The 17,129-nt window shown below is 36.2% G+C and overlaps 1 protein-coding gene across 4 annotated transcripts in view; it reads left to right on the top strand.

Moving 5' to 3' along the window:
• BBS9 (Bardet-Biedl syndrome 9) overlaps positions 1-17,129 on the top strand; it is a 430,791-nt gene that overhangs the window by 119,684 nt on the left and 293,978 nt on the right. For all 4 annotated transcript variants that reach the window (XM_055314823.1, XM_055314824.1, XM_055314825.1 and 1 more), the window contains 2 exons: positions 2,201-2,384; positions 3,049-3,178. In XM_055314823.1, the coding sequence (XP_055170798.1) occupies positions 2,201-2,384; positions 3,049-3,178 (314 nt within the window). The remainder of the gene's footprint in view (positions 1-2,200; positions 2,385-3,048; positions 3,179-17,129) is intronic.

The raw sequence follows: 17,129 nt of genomic DNA on the forward strand, positions 1-17,129 counted from the left end.
TATTTAACTTAGTGTAATGCCCTCCAAGTTCACCTGTGTTGTCACAAATGGCAGGATTTCCATCTTTTTAAAGGCTGAGTAACATTCCATTGTTTTATACACATTATATAGTATATACATTATATATCATATCTTACACAGTTTCTTTATTAATTTATCCATCAGTGGACATTTTGGTTGATTCCATATCTTGGCTGTTGCAAATAATGCTGCAGTGAAAATAGGAATGTCGATGTCTCTTTGATACCTTGTTTTCATTTCCTTTGAATATATGCCCAGAGTAGGATTGCTGGGTCATATGGTCATTCTATTTTTTTTTTTGGTCATTCTATTTTTAATTTTTTGAGAAACTCTCCTATTTTCTATAGTGTCTGTATCAATTTGCATTCCCACCAACAGTGCACAAGACTTCCCTTTCTCTACATCCTTGCCAACATTTGTTATCTCTTCTTTTTTTTTAATGATTTTATTTATTTATTCAGGAGAGAGAGAGAGAGAGAGAGAGAGAGAGAGAGAGAGAGAGAGATTGAGAAGGCAGTGACATAGGCAGAGGGTGAAGCAGGCTTCTTGCAGGGAGCCCGATGTGGGACTCCATCCCCAGACCCCAGGATCACGCCCTGAGCTGAAGGCAGACACTCACCTGCTGAGCCACCCAGGCGTCCCAACACTTGTTATCTCTTGTCTTTTTAATAATAGCCATTGTAACAAGTGTTAAGTGATATCTTATTGTGGTTTTGATTCGCATTCTCTAATTATTTAGTGATGTTGAGCATTTTTTTCATATACTTGTTGGCCATTTGTTTATCTTCTTTTGAGAAATATTGTTCAAGTCTTTTGCTTATATTTAAATATTTGTTTTCTTGCTATTGAGTTGTCTAGTTCCTTATATATTTTTGAGTATTAACCCCTTATTGGATAGATGGTTTGCAAATAATTTCTCCCATTCCATAGGTTGTCTCTTTACTCTGTTAATTGTTTCCTTTGCTGTCCAGGAGTTTTTTTTAGTTTGATTCAGTCCCTTTTGTCTATTTTTACTTTTGTTGCCTGTGGTATTGAGGTCATACCCAAAAAATCATTGCCCAAACCAATGACAAAAAGCTTTTCCTTATGTTTTTTCCTAATAGTTTTACATATTCACGTCTTATGCTTAAGTCTTTAATCCATTTTGAGTTGATTTTTTGATATGGTGTGAGACAGGGGTCCAGTTTCATTCCTCTGCATGTGGATGTCAAGTTTTCCCATCACCGTTTATTAAAGAGACTGTCTATTGTATGTTATTGATACCTTTGTTGAAGATCAGTTGACTATAAATGCATTTATTTCTGGGCTCTTTTCTGTTTTATTAGTCTAGATGTTTGCTTGTTTGTTTGTTTAATGCCAGCACTATACTGTTTTTGCCAAATACAGCTTTGTAGTGTATTTTAAAAATCATGTAATTCAGGGCACCTGGGTGGCTCAGTCAGTTAAACATCTGCCTTTGGTTCATGTCATGATCTCAGGGTCCTGCGATCGAGCCAGGACCCTGCTTGCAGGGAGCTTGCTTCTCCCTCTCATCCTTGTTCGTGCTCTCTCTTGTGATATCTCTTTGTCTCTCAAATAAGTAAATAAAATCTTTTTAAAAAAATCATGTAGCTTTATGCCTCCAGCTTTGTTCTTTTTGCTCAAGATTGCTTTGACTATTTGGAGTCTGTTGTGGTTCTATGTGAATTTTAGGATTTTTAAAATATTCTTTGAGAAATCCCATTGGAATTCTGATAGGGATTTGAATCTGTAGATTGCTTTGGGTAGTATGGTCATTTTAATTATAGTAATTCTTCTAATTAATGTACATGGCATATCTTTCCATTTCTTAGTGTTTTTCAATTTCTTTATTGATGTTTTGTAGTTTTTATTGGACAAGTCTTATATCTCCTTGGTTAAATTTATATGGGTATTCTTTTTTCCTGACTCATTCCCCAAATTTATGAGTATTTTTGAACCACTGAAGAGTTTATATCATCTGGTAAAAGATGGGACAAAACCTACTAGAGTGTAGAAAATAACAGAAATATGGTCATCACACACACACACAAAGAGAATGAATACTAACCAGTCTTTATTTCTGTTTTGTTGTAAAGCAATTTCTTAATTGTATTGATATGAAAGTGACTGAAATACTTTGTTTTTAGCAACTAAATTGATAGTAGGTTTTCCTTTGTAGGTGGATTGGACTCTGAATATTGGAGAGCAAGCCCTTGATATATGTATTGTCTCTTTCAATCAGTCAGCATCTTCTGTTTTTGTTCTTGGTGAAAGAAACTTTTTTTGCCTTAAGGATAATGGACAGATTCGATTCATGAAGAAACTTGATTGTAGCCCAAGTTGTTTTCTCCCTTATTGCTCAGGTGTGTAGAAGGATTTTTCTTTTATCTTTTCCATATGTCAAGGCTATGTTATATACATTAGGAAAAGCCAAATTCACACACATATATTTTAAACATCTAGGAAAATAGTTTTATACGGAGCATGTAATGGAAATTTTAACTTTTAAAGTTTGAATAGAAGTTTGATATAAAGCACACATTTGGTTTTGTCAGTCATTTTACTTTGCACAGAAGAATGTTTTGGAGAATTGGCCTCAGGTATACATACATTTATGCTTTCTAAAATGTGGCAATTCAAGATGTTTGCAAAAGAAACACCAGATTCTTTTATAAATAGAATGGAGCATAGTAATGTCTAAAAAATGACTTATCTATCTCAAGTGCCCAGTAAAAATCATTAGCTAATTGTGTTAAATATTAATGAAGTTAATGATTTCTAGATAAAATGCAGAAATGTTGGCTACTATCTACTTATTTCCCAAGTCTGTAAAATTATTTAAAAAAATTTTTGTATTGGTACTTGAAGTTGAAAAATACTATTTTATTACTTAAATATTTTATTACTTTATGCTTTTATATCAAGACAGTAGAATTAATTTGTATCATAAATCCCCTAAAAATGATATAATGTAATGTTGCAAATAACTGTTTTATTCTTATTCTCTTTTCTATATTCAACATACAGTTTCTGAAGGAACAATGAATACTTTGATTGGAAACCATAACAACATGTTGCATATTTATCAGGATGTGACACTGAAGTGGGCCACTCAGCTTCCCCACATTCCTGTAGCAGTAAGAGTGGGCTGTTTACAGTAAGTGATTTAACTTTTTTTAGGATCTTAGTCTAGGAATTCTGTAGAAGTTTTATGAAACATTTGCAAGTGATTTTACTAGGAATGACAAGTGACATTGTAGTATGAATGTCAACAATGGAAGTAATTTAAAATATAACTATTATTGGAAAAGGACATTAAAAAAACCTTACTTAGGCTTCATCAATCATTTTTATCTTATTTTAATTCTTAGATAGTTAACGTACAGTGTTATATTAGTTTTAGCTGTATAGTGTACTTTTTAAAAATATTTTATTTATTTATTCATGATAGAGAGAGAGAGAGGCAGACAGGCAGAGGGAGAAGCAGGCTCCACGCAGGGAGCCCGACGCGGGACTTGATCCTGGGACTCTGGGATCATGCCCTGGGCCAAAGGCAGGTGCTAAACCGCCGAGCCACCCAGGGATCCCCAGGTGTATAGTGTATTGATTCAATAATTCCATACATCACCCAGTGCTCATCATGACAAGTGCACTCCTAATCCCCTTAGTCATTTTCATTTACTATCTCTAGTAAGATATCCTTTGTCAATGAAAGATTTAAAAATAAAAACAAAAGATTTAAAGAAAATGGCTTACCTGATAGATTATTTTCTTTAAAATAGGAAAGGATTTCTTCAAGCATTTGATGGGTCCCGTTTAGAGATCACTCATTGTTAGACTGAGAATATTACACATCAAAACTTGTTAAACTTTATATCATGTAGTGCAGAATTGCTAATGATTATGTATTTAAAACAGTTTAGATTTTACATAAGGATAATTTGGATTTAAATTGAAGATAAAATCCATACCTTAAATTTATAAAATTTATCAAAAATAAGAGAAATGAGTCATACCTAGTATTTTTTCTAGGTCGTCAGTATAGAAGGCAAGATCCTGCAAACCTTTAGCATCTCAGATTATGTTTAGGAATTGAAAATCCCAGTTAAGGGATCCCTGGGTGGCGCAGCGGTTTGGCGCCGGCCTTTGGCCCAGGGCGCGATCCTGGAGACCCGGGATCGAATCCCATATCGGGCTCCCGGTGCATGGAGCCTGCTTCTCCCTCTGCCTAAGTCTCTGCCTCTCTCTCTCTCTCTCTCTGTGACTATCATAAATAAATAAATTAAAAAAAAAAGAAAATCCCCGTTAAAATGTAAAAACACAACTTTCTTTCTTTTTTTTAAAGAAAATTTATTTTTAAGTAATTGCAGCACACAACATGGGGCTTGAACTCATAATCCTCAGACCAGGGGTCACATGCTCCATTGGCTGAGCTAGCCAGATGCCTCTAGAAACACGACTTCCTATAAAGCTTTATAGATTCCCTAGATCTAGTCAGTTCTGCTTATTTAGATCATTTCATTGAAATTTAAAAACCATATGTAGAATTCTTCAATGGCACTTGTAGTATCTGACTAATTTCCCCAAATTAAGAGATTGGATATGTAATATTGTTGAAGCTCAATGAAAGGTATTCATATTTGCATTAATGATTAATCTAAAGCTTGAATATTAGAAAAATGGAAACCCTGTTTTGAAAACATTGAATATTTTATTTTATTTTATTTTTTTATATATAAATTAATTTTTATTGGTGTTCAATTTACCAACATACAGAATAACACCCAGTGCTCATCCCGTCAAGTGTCCCCCTCAGTGCCCGTCACCCATTCACCCCCACCCCCCGCCCTCCTCCCCCTCCACCACCCCTAGTTCATTTCCCAGAGTTAGAAGTCTTTATGTTTTGTCTCCCTTTCTGATATTTCTCACACATTTCTTCTCCCTTCCCTTATATTCCCTTTCACTATTATTCATATTCCCCAAATGAATGAGAACATACACTGTTTGTCCTTCTCCGGTTACTGTGGCCAAGTTCAAAAAGGGTGTTGCCTGAGTTCTCCTCTGGGATTTTGATGGAATCTTGTCTCACATTTAGATCTTTCATCTATTTTGAGTTTATCTTTGTGTATGTTGCAAGAGAGTGGTCCAGTTTCATTCTTCTGCATGTGGATGTCCAATTTTCCCAGCACCATTTATTGAAGAGACTGTCTTTCTTCCAGTGGATCGTCTTTCCTCCTTTATCGTATATTAGTTGACCATAAAGTTCAGGGTCCACTTCTGGGTTCTCTATTCTGTTCCATTGATCTATATGTCTGTTTTTGTGCCAGTACCACACTGTCTTGATGAACACAGCTTTGTAGTACAACCTGAAATCTGGCATTGTGATGCCCCCAGATATGGTTTTCTTTTTTAAAATTCCCCTGGCTGTTCGGGGTCTTTTCTGATTCCACACAAATCTTAAAATAACTTGTTCTAAGTCTCTGAAGAAAGTCCATGGTATTTTGATAGGGATTGCATTAAACGTGTAAATTGCCCTGGGTAAAATTGACATTTTCACAATATTAATTCTGCCAATCCATGAGCGTGGAATATTTTTCCATCTCTTTGTGTCTTCCTCAATTTCTTTCAGAAGTGTTCTATAGTTTTTAGGATATATTTTGAGAACCATTTGAATGGTAAATGGTTCTCCAACCTTTTATTTTCAGGTTGTAGGTGTCTTTCTGTCTAAAATGAGTCTCTTGTAGACAGCAAATAGATGGGTCCTGTTTTTTTATCCAGTCTGAAACCCTGCGCCTTTTGATGGGGTCATTAAGCCCATTCACGTTCAGAGTTACTATTGACAGATATGAGTTTAGTGTCATCATGATATCTATTTAGTCCTTGTTTTTGTGGATTGTTCCACTGAACTTCTTCTTAAAGGGGAATTTTAAGAGTCCCCCTTAAAATTTCTTGCAGAGCTGGTTTGGAGGTCACATATTCTTTCAGTTCCTGCCTGTCTTGGAAGCTCTTTATCTCTCCTTCCATTTTGAATGAGAGCCTTGCTGGATAAAGTATTCTTGGTTGCATGTTCTTCTCATTTAGGACCCTGAATATATCCTGCCAGCCCTTTCTGGCCTGCCAGGTCTCTGTGGAGAGGTCTGCCGTTACCCTAATATTCCTCCCCATGAAAGTCAGGGACTTCTTGTCTCTTGCTGCTTTAAGGATCTTCTCTTTATCTTTGGAATTTGCAAGCTTCACTATTAGATGTCGAGGTGTTGAACGGTTTTTATTGATTTTAGGGGGGATCTCTCTATTTCCTGGATCTGAATGCCTGTTTCCCTTCCCAGATTGGGAAAGTTTTCAGCTAGGATTTGTTCAAATACATATTCTGGCCCTCTGTCCCTTTCGGCGCCCTCGGGAACCCCAATTAAACGTAGGTTTTTCTTCCTTAGAGTGTCATTTATTTCCCTTAATCTGTCTTCATGGTTCTTTAATTGTTTATCTCTTTTTTCCTCAGTTTCCCTCTTTGCCATTAACTTGTCTTCTATGTCACTCACTCGTTCTTCCACCTCGTTAACCCTCGTCGTTAGGACTTCTAGTTTGGATTGCATCTCATTCAATTGATTTTTAATTTCTGCCTGATTGGATCTAAATTCTGCAGTCATGAAGTCTCGTGAGGCCTTAATGCTTTTTTCTAGAGCCACCAGTAGCTGTATAATGGTGATTCTGAATTGGCTTTCTGACATTGAAGTGTAATCCAGATTTTGTAACTCTGTGGGAAAGAGGGCTGTTTCTGATTCTTTCTTTTGAAGTGAGGTTTTCCTTCTAGTCATTTTGCTCAGTGCAGAGTGGCCAAAAACAAGTTGTATTGGAACACGGGGGAGTATCACTGGTCCGTCTAGCTGGTCTTCTGGGGGAGGGGCCTGCTGTGCTGATTCTCAGGTGTTAGCACTTGGGGGAGCTGCTCTGCCCCTGCCTGCTGCCGGGCTCAGCGGGGGTTGTTTACCCCGTGGGGCCCCAGGAGGAACAGTCGCAGTTGCTATGGCAACTCTGGAAGCCTGGATTCAGCCTCCGCAGGAACTACGGGGCTCGGGGCTCTCGGTTCTCCGTCCGCAGGGCCTGGAGGCTCCGGGGCGGGGCCGCTGATGTGCTCAGCTCGGGCAGGAGCGTCCTCGCTGTCCTGGGCCCTCCCGGCCTCTGCCTGTCCCGGGGGAGGCCGGATCCTGGGCTGTGTCCCGGCGCCCTGTGCTCCGGGGCCTGCGCTGTTGGATTCGGGCTCCCGGTGGCGCAGCCCCCTCCGCGAAGCCGCCGCCCGAGCCCCTCCGAGCTGCTCCGGCGTCCCCGCCGTGCGCGCTGCAGCCCTTAGGGAGCTCGGAGCACTCTCCCGGGCGCAGGTGTCTGTTAGTGTCCCCGGGAGCCCGAGGGCATCCCCGCCCTCCTGGGTCCTGCTCCAACTCCCTGCGAGCCCCTTTCCGCCCGCCCGGGAAGGTTGGTGCAGCTCCTGCTCCTCCGGGACGGGGCTCTCCTGTCCTGGGGACACTCGCCCCGGCCTCAGCCCGGCTCCTCGGGGCCCCTCCCCCTCGGAGGCCTTTTGTTTCTTTATTTCTTTTTCCCCGTCTTCCTACCTTGATAGAAGCGCGAACTCTCCTCACTGTAGCGTTCCAGCTGGTCTCTCTTTACATCTCAGGCCGAATTTGTAGATTTTCAGGATGGTTTGAAGGTTATCTAGGTAATTTGGTGGGGACAGGTGACTCGGGGACCCTGCTCTTCCGCCATCTTGCCCCTCCTCGAATCAACATTGAATATTTTAAAAAGAAGTTGCTTTTTAATGTTTTATGAGAAAATAGATCATATAATTGCTAAGCACTTAACAAATTATAGTTATTTTGTATCCGATGAAAAATTTAAAATTGGGATTGGCTTTTACCACCACATCTACCAAGATTGTCTTTTTAAGTTCAACCAGACACATAGACACCAGACATTTTAAACCAGATTTACTTAGAAGGATTTAGAACAGGAAAAACATCTTGCCAGCAGGGCAGTGTCAAGTATTTCTCTCTGGGAAAGGAATTCTTGAAATAGTCCATGTATCTATCTAAGAGCTGTTCTCTTTGGCCTCCCAAGTGACAGCTCAGGTGCAAAAAGACAGATCCACACTGGTGGGTGTTCGGCCCATCTTGGCTTGATGTCCCCATGCCCCTCAGGTTTAAGTACTAAAAGGTCATTGTGGTTTTTGTATGTATGCAGGGCAGAGGAGAGTCATGGATAGAAAGACCTTATTGAGACAGTTTAGTCAAAATACTTATTTTGCACATATATTATTTACATGGGACATATGTATTTCAAGAATCACTGTACTCAGAGAAGCTTAAATATACAGTTTCTGAGCAGATATTTATGGTTAATTAATTAATTACTTTTTTCTTATTATTTATTTATTTATATTATTTTTTTATGGTTAATTTATGATTTCAGTCCAGATGCATCTTATAAAGTAAGGATCCAGAAATAAGTGAAATTATTAGGGGTAAGAAAACAAATTTCCATGTAGTATGCATCAAGATGCTTGTATTCAGAAGTAGTCTATCACCTCTAAACTTAAGGTATTTGTGAATGAAACTTCCTATTTCTTCTCATAGCTTCTTTAAGGTCATAATTATAAACAATTAGATGTGAATATTGCTATTAATGATTTCCACAGTTAATATATAGCAATAACTTAATTACTCATGGAATATTTTTCTTTTTTATGTATATTAGCATATACATAAAGTATAAAGTATAAAGTTAGACTGAAATAATTTCATTGTAATTTTTATTAGAATTTAAAAAGTGATTATTACTGGGGGCACTTGGGTGAGTCAGTGGTTGAATGTCTGCCTTTGGCTCAGGTCATGATCCTGGGGTCCAGGGATTGAGTCCTGTAAAGGGAACCTACCAATGTCTCTGCCTCTCTTTCTGGTCTCTCATGAACTAAAAAAAAAAGATTATTACTGATTTAGGTATAGTGTATTTATATTTAGAAGTTGTAATTTGAAATTAGAAGCAGCGAAATAATTTTGCTTCCGCTTTTTATTACCTTTAGAGTTAAATTATTTTGGTGGAAGCTTCCTTGGCTGAATGTGTTTATTTGTAGAGGAAATCACTGCTATTTTAATATGTTTCTTTTCAATGAATAAAAAATACTGCATTTGGATCAAGTTGATGCAATTATATTTAAAAACAGCATTTTGCTCAGAAACTAAGATGCTTTATTTCCTCCCACTCCCATTTACTTGGCAGTCCAAGTCCTCTACCTTGTTTATTATAAACCAATTTTAAATCTGTGTTTCTTTCTTTCTGTTCAGGGTAAACAGCATTCTTGATTAGAGAGAGTACTTTTAATTATTTTAAGTTTTGTGGGTTGGACTATGGGAATGTGAAATAAGTATATAGTTCATAATTTAAGAATAGGAAGAGCATGAATGTGATAATATTCTTTAAATTCTCAGCTATTACTGTTTTCTTCTCATTACACAAAGTAGCTGTGGAAGCCTGGTCAGTATCTTACCTCTGCTGTGGTTAGTTTTTCAAATGGCAAATAAAAATCATCATTTATTGGTAATGTTATTCTCTCTAGAGATATGAAATATACCTCAAAGTGGGAGTCTATTTGAATGGATGTTCAAAGGGATGAGGACCTTTCCAAACTTTAGCTGGCAACCACAGCCATTGTGTTTTAAAATCTTATTGCAACTTTTTTTTTTTTTTTTTTTTTTTTTTTTAGGATAAACAATTTGGTCTGGTACTTCAGTGTTTTTCTTCCTAGGCTGTATCTACTTTACCTTTAGTAACTTATTGTAATTGTCAATATTTAACCATTTCATTCTTTAACTTCATCAATGTAGTGTTCTTGACCAGAATGGTTTCCCTATTTCTTCTCTAGATTTTCTAATTTCTTTTATCTGAGTCCTAACTCAAGTCACATAAATAAGCCTTACCTCTCTGCTCTGGTCTCCTTTTTCTCTGAATTTCTGTATTTATATTATGTTGGTGATTGCTGTTGAATTTTTCTGACTCCTCAACTCAATCATACTCTCCTTTAACGTTAGAGATCCTTTCTACTTTTGCATATCACAACTGAATAATCAGCCAGAAAGCTGATTATATGGTATATGCTTGGTAGATATATAAAAATCTTTGTGATTTGTGCATGTCAGGGGGAGGAATGGCTCTAAAATCTTAGAGCTTTCAGTTGAAATACCTTTTTTAAAATATGGAACAATTGAAAGTCATCGATGGAAGGTTATTATTGAAGACAGATTTATTAGAGTTTTCATATTTCAGAATGATCTTGTTTTTTTTTTTTTTAAGTTCAACTTGTGCTTTTTGTCATTTCTCTTTTTGTGTGCTTTGTAGAAAGGGAACGTGAGCCTAAATGTACACTTTTTGCTATGTTGTATTTTTAAGGATTTCCTTTGTGGCTTAATAGTACACATAAAATTTGTAGATATTCCAAGAATTAAGGTCAAACCTAAATTATGATTTTAGGACTTCTGCATTCTTTTTGATATTTTCTCCTATTAATCTGTTGTAGTTCAGGAATGGACTGTTAGTCTTTTATTACTATATTTTTTCTGTCATTTTTTTGTTGAATAACTAAGCATTTTGGTTAATATAGTTAGGTTCTATATAGTCACTGTATGTTTATGATATTTTATTCTTTTGGTAAGTTTAAAAAATTTATCAATATAAAATGACCTTTTTATGTTCTCATTTAATATTTCTTTGCTTTTTGTCTTAAGCTTTGAATACAGTTTGCTATTAATGGTATGCTGTTGTCTCTGTGTTCTTTAATCTGCAATGTTATTTTGGATGTATCTCTTGTAAACAATTTGAATTTTCCAACCCATTTTGAAGGTCATTTCCCTTTACTCGACTTTTTACAATTGTTACAATCCATATATTTGGTCATTTTTCATCCGCTATGATATTCTGTACTTTTTTTTTTAAGATTTTATTCATTTATTCATGAGAGACACACAGAGAGAGAGAGAGAGAGAAAGAGAGAGAGAGAGAGGCAGAGACACAGGCAGAGGGAGAAGCAGGATCCCTGCAGGGAGCCCGATGTGGGACTTGATCCTGGGTCTTCAGGGTCATGCCCTGGGCTGAAGGTGGCGCTGAGCCACTGAGCCAACTGGGCTGCCTGATATTCTGTACTTTTAATAGTATTTCCTTTGGTTTCCCTCTCTATGTGAGTTGGGGATTTTCTGTACTTAGATCTCCCATGTATTGGATGGTAAGTACACATAGATACCTCTTTTCTTTATTTCTTTTAGTGTTTACTTTTCACTTTTGCCATAATCGTTTGATTTTTATCAAATGAATCTTTCTCCCCATTGTAGGCAAAGGGTTTAATATACTGTTTCTTTCTCCTTTTCTGTTTTCCCTCTCCCTGTACCACCTCCACATACAGACATGGGTATACACTCAACTTATTCTCACATATCACTGCACACACCCACACATCCTTTGTTACTGTTTGTTCTTTGCTACAGTAACAAGGTTTTAGTTACAAATTATTATTGTTAAGCTATTCTAATCCTTTTTTTGGAGAATGTTTTAAAATTTGTATTCACTTTTTATCCAGACCTATGCTAATTTTTGTTATTTTTCGATATCTGTTAAATGTTGTGAATCTTTTTATTTTATTTGTTTTGTGAATCTTTTTATATCACAAATTATAATTTTTAACTTAACTGATTTGCCTCATCTCTTTATAGGCTAATTTAATGTTTGCAGAAATGGTATGGGTTGTTAATATTTTATCGTAAAAATGTATGGTCACATATTCCCCTCAAACTTTATTGATGTTGTTCCTATATTTTTTTAAAAATAACTTTTGTGGAAAAAATAATCTTGTACTTTCTGTAAAAAGTTTAGAACTGCACTATTTAAATCTCAAGCCATATTTAAAAGTGCAAGTAAGAAAGCAAAAAAAACAAAACTAACTGCCACTAAAGTTATCTCAGTCTTACCATTCTAGATTTAACATTTGTTAGTGCCTATTAAACATGAGGCTGATATTTTTGTCTACAAAGATGCAGATTTAGGCATAGAATGACATTTCCAAAGCAGAATAATACGTTTTTAAAATTTTTTAAATATTTATTTATTTTTTATGTAAGCTCTATGCCCAATGTAGGGCTTGAACTCACAACCCTGAGATCAAGAGTTCTGTGCTATACTGACTAAGCCAGCCAGGTTCCCCAGAATAATGTATTTAAATATAAATTTATTTTATATTCTAATAGACAAAAGGAATAGATGAAATGGAAGGAATAAATGAATTTTATGTAAATGTTTGTTCACAGCAGTTTATTTTAGTTTCTAAAAGACCCTAGTAAACAAGAATAGAAAAAGGGTAAAAGGTTATTATTTTCAATACTTTTTGTTTTAAGCAATAAGTTTATGTTGGTCATTTGTTACAACAATATTTTCAGTTTTTTAAAGCTACATAATGTTTGGCAGTGTCCGTTGAGTCCCTGTTATTGAAGATAAGGAAAGTGGCCTGTTTACACTTTCTTCGTCCTCTTGTCAAATTCTGTTATTGTTGGTATTGTATTATTCATTTTGTCAGCATTTAAAATATTTACATGCATTTTGGTAATCACAATTTTCACAATCCTTTCATCCTATCCATATCTAAATGGACTCAAAGCTTACTGCCAATTTGTTTTTATTTTTCCTAAATTACCTTGATTCACTTCTTGGTTAGTTGAATTTAATCATCCTTTTTCCTTTCTTGAGGAAAGCCTCTAAGTCTTCTTGCATTTTCTTTTTCTTTTCTTTCTTTCTTTTTTTTTTTTTAAGATTTTATTACACACACACACACACACACACACACACACAGAGGCAGAGACACAGGCAGAGGGAGAAGCAGGCTCCATGCAGGGAGCCTGACGTGGGACTCGATCCTGGGACTCCAAAATCACACCTTGGGCTGAGGGCAGGCGCTAAACTGCTGAGCCACCCAGGGATCCCCTGCATTTTCAAGAGTTGTTTATGCTGTTATACTTGAAGGTTATCTTAGCTTCCCTCAGAAATTTGGCCATTCCATTTGGAGTTGACAGTTGCTGTGGGAAGGTCTGAGACTGACTTAAATTTATTTGTAAAAGTTCTTATTGGATGAATTACTTTTTGTCTCATAACTAACTTATTTTTTAAATCCTTGAAGGACTGTAAAATTAGCTAGCATTATTGACAATTGATTAATTCTGTGTCAGTTTGTTCTGGGACAACATGAGATTTATAGATTCAAGTTTTTATTCATTTCAGGAAAATATTCTTATTTTTTTCAGGAAAATATTCTTGCATTATAGCTTTGACTGTTGGTTCTGCTCTGCTAGTTTAGTTTTCTTTTCTTTTTTTAAATTTAAATTCAATTAGCCAGCATACAATACATCATTAGTTTCAGATGTAGAATTCAATAATTCATCAGTTGCATATAGCACCCAATAGTTTTGTTTTCTTAATATCATTTTTTAAAGATTTTATTTATTTATTTGAGAGAGAGAGCATGAGCATGAGTAGGGGAAGGGGCAGAGGAAGAAGCAGACTTCTTGCTGGGCAGGGAGCCCTACTCAGGGCTCAGTCCCAAGATCCCGAAATCATGACCTGAACTGAAGTCAGACACCCTCTTAATCTCCTTGTTATAAATATGCTAGCTCTATGTTGTCTTCCAAATCTGGCATCTCCTCATTAATTTTTTGTATATATTTTTTCTTTCCATTTTGATTTGTGTGATTTTTTTTCCCTTGTCTATCATGCTCTTGAGTTTTTTTATTTTATCTTGTTACTGCATTTACTGTGGCTTTTATCCCTATAGTTTTGTTTGAACATTTTTTTAAATTTATTTTATTTATCCATTCATGAGAGACACAGAGAGAGAGAGGCACAGACACAGGCAGAGGGAGAAGCAAGCTTCATGCAGGGAGCCCAATGTGGGACTCGATCTCGGAAATCTAGGATCACGCCCTGGGCTGAAGGCGGTGCTAAACTGCTGAGCCCCCCAGGCTGCCCCTTTTGAGTTTTTTTTTAAAAAAAAAAACAAGAAAGGTAAAAGGATGATTAAATTCAAATAACCAAGAAGTGAATCAAGATAATTTAGGAAAAATAAAAACAAATTGGCAGTAAGCTTTGAGTCCGTTTAGATATGGATAGGATGAAAGGATTGTGAAAATTGTGATTACCAAAATGCATGTAAATATTTTAAATGTTGACAAAATGAATAGTACAATACCAACAATAACAGAATTTGACAAGAGGAAGAAGAAAGCGTAAGCAGGACACTTTCGTTATCTTATTAAAGAGAAAGTGTGCTCACAAGTGGGGGGAGGGGCAGAGAGAGAGGGAGAAGCAGGCTCTCCGCTGAGCAGGGAGCCCGAGGTGGGACTTGATTCCAGGACCCTTGGATCATGACCTGAACTGAAGGCAGATGCTTGACTAACTGAGCCATCCAGGCACCCCTTGTTTGATTTTTTTAAATAAAAAAAATTATGTTGACAACTCATTGATACATTGGTTACTATTTGTTTGATTTCTCTTTTTGTTTCCTTGGGAAGTTTTTGCTGTGGATATTTTCTGCCTTTTGCTTATGTTTCTTTCATCTCTTTCTTTCCCCTCTTTTACTTTATTTGAAATTTATACACATAGGTCCTCTGTTATTGCAGTTATTACTACAGTTATTACTACTGCAGTTATTACTACTTTAAAAATGGTGATAGAAATTTGTTGAAGAATCGTGGGAAATAATGGGGGAGACTAATGAGCTCAGACCAACTGAGACTTTTCACCTTCTCACTGTGTTTTTTTTTTTCCTTTGCTCTGGGGACCCAATTCCTTCAGTTTTCAGGGTTTAAGAGATTGGTCAGTCTAACAGGAATTCCCCTGCACACCCAGTCACAGGCCCTTGGTGCTAAAAAGTAGTGGCTGCTGCTTGTTTTCTTATCTTCATTGCTTACAAAGCGAACAAATTGATAAATGCATCTTTTATTTCCACTGTGGTTTTCTGATGTTGCATGTCCTGCATCCCACTTATGCCATTAGGTCATTTTGTGTTAGCCTGGGATTTGATCTCTATTCTGCTGGAGGTCTGAGGAGCATGTGTCAGTTCTTGGCACCCTATTTAATTGTGGCCCACAATTTAAAATGTTTGGCAGTACAGATGTGTCTCAAAGTTTGTTAATTGTGATTGTAGTTATTTACTTGTTCAACTTGCCCTTTTTTGGGTTGTGGTGGTAGTTATTATTGTCATACTTTCTGCTGCTTTTGGTGAGTTTTGAGTTTTGTTGTGCCATTTTTGATTAGAAGTCATTTCTTTATCAGTTAATGTTTATTGTTGCTGGGGAGAATTACGGACAACTTGATTTTTGTTCTTTTATAAGTAACTAGTTCTTTTTGTCTCAATTTCTCTGTAAATATCATATTTGCCACCATATATTTGTCTAATATTGTTTTTCTTGATTTAGTTGGGAAGGTAGTGAATATAATCTGTTTAAACCATTTGCTTGGCAGCTGAAGGAAACTTCCTTATATTTCATCTTTGATTATTCTTTCAGATCTGTTAAATGTTTTCATTCTTCAGGGAAACTAATAATATCTTTTGGTTGGCTGTTTATTTTCTGTTCCTTATATATACTATCTTCTTCTTTATAATTTTCATTTCTGTGTCATTTTTCCCCCCTGTTTTTTTGGAGAGTGAGTTTTGTATTCTTAATCATTGATTTGAGCTTCTACAGCATTTGTTTTGCTCTTTTTAATGTGTACTATTGGAGATTTTTTTAGTCTACTGAGGCACTATTTTTTTCCCTCTCATGCCTCTCACCTCCTGCACCTTCGGTATGAGCACCCAGTGTAGTTAGTATATGGCAGGCTACAGTTACCATAATGCGTTTGTACCAGGTTATGTCTTATTTTGAAACATGTTTATAGTGGTGTTTATTTTGGACTCTATCTCTGACCATATAATGTGCTACTACTAATATCTGTCCCTTATGTGGCCAGTTGTTTTATAGAATTTGTTACCCCTGTATGGATGTAGGTAGGTAGTGTAGAGGGGGGAAGGGAAGTGGTAAAGTTTGGGAAAGGTTTAGTTGAGTAGGGTTAAGATATATTACTGCCATCATAGGTCAGAATTAATTAGTAAAATGTATCTGCATAGTTTTATTGCTTTATATAGAATCTGGGTTTCTGAATCAGATTGAGTAAGGGAATGGATTAGAGAAAAAAAATGAAACATCTTCCTGTCTTTGTTCAGGTGGTCTCTATGAAGTGAAGCTGGGATGTGGCATGAGCTAAAACTAATTTTTGGCTTCATCTACCTGGTTACTAGTCTAAATTTCTTTTAGATTCTGGATTTACAATTTATGGGTTTTTTTCCCTTTCTCTCTTTCCCCTTTTCTCCCACTTTCTAATGCTTTTTGTGTCTGTGTCTTTTCAGTTCCTGCGTTGTGATTTTAGGTATTAGAGAGATTGCATTGAAGGCTGTTGCCATATTCAGCTCCATATTTAGCTGAATATTTCAGAATAGCCTTAGGATCATATTATTAAGTTGCAGGGAAAAATCTGTTTAGGAATTGGATTGGAATAGTACCGAATTTAGAGAGCCTTTTGGAGAAGTTGGTTTTTTTTTTCCAGTTATAAATACCTTTTAATTTTCAAAAATAGTTCTGTTCAAGCAAGCAATTGAGCAGTGTAGTGTTCTGTTGTTTTGAAAAAAATGTAAGAATAAAATGTCAGCCTTTTTAGAAAGATATGATCCTTGAATGGTGGCTGAGCTCTTGATTTTATACAGAAAATATTACTGTCTTAGTAATTAGATACCCCACTATCCTCCTTCTCAGTTAATGCTTGGTCTTACTTTGTGCAGTGCTCATTATAGCTGAATTCTAGTTCAGGGAAAGAATTTGCATACTTTTATGAAATTTGGTTTTGACATTAATATGACCATTTTCCTAACTTTCCTATCTCCCAATCATAATGTAGTATGTATATTCTTTTGGTGGGGTTTTTAGAAACTCTATGATAATTAAATTAAGTTTATTTGACTCATTTTACTGTGTTTGAACTCTTAAATTTCAGTGTTT

This window comes from Nyctereutes procyonoides, unplaced genomic scaffold, assembly GCF_905146905.1.
Source record: "Nyctereutes procyonoides isolate TBG_1078 unplaced genomic scaffold, NYPRO_anot_genome, whole genome shotgun sequence".
NCBI lineage: Eukaryota > Metazoa > Chordata > Mammalia > Carnivora > Canidae > Nyctereutes > Nyctereutes procyonoides.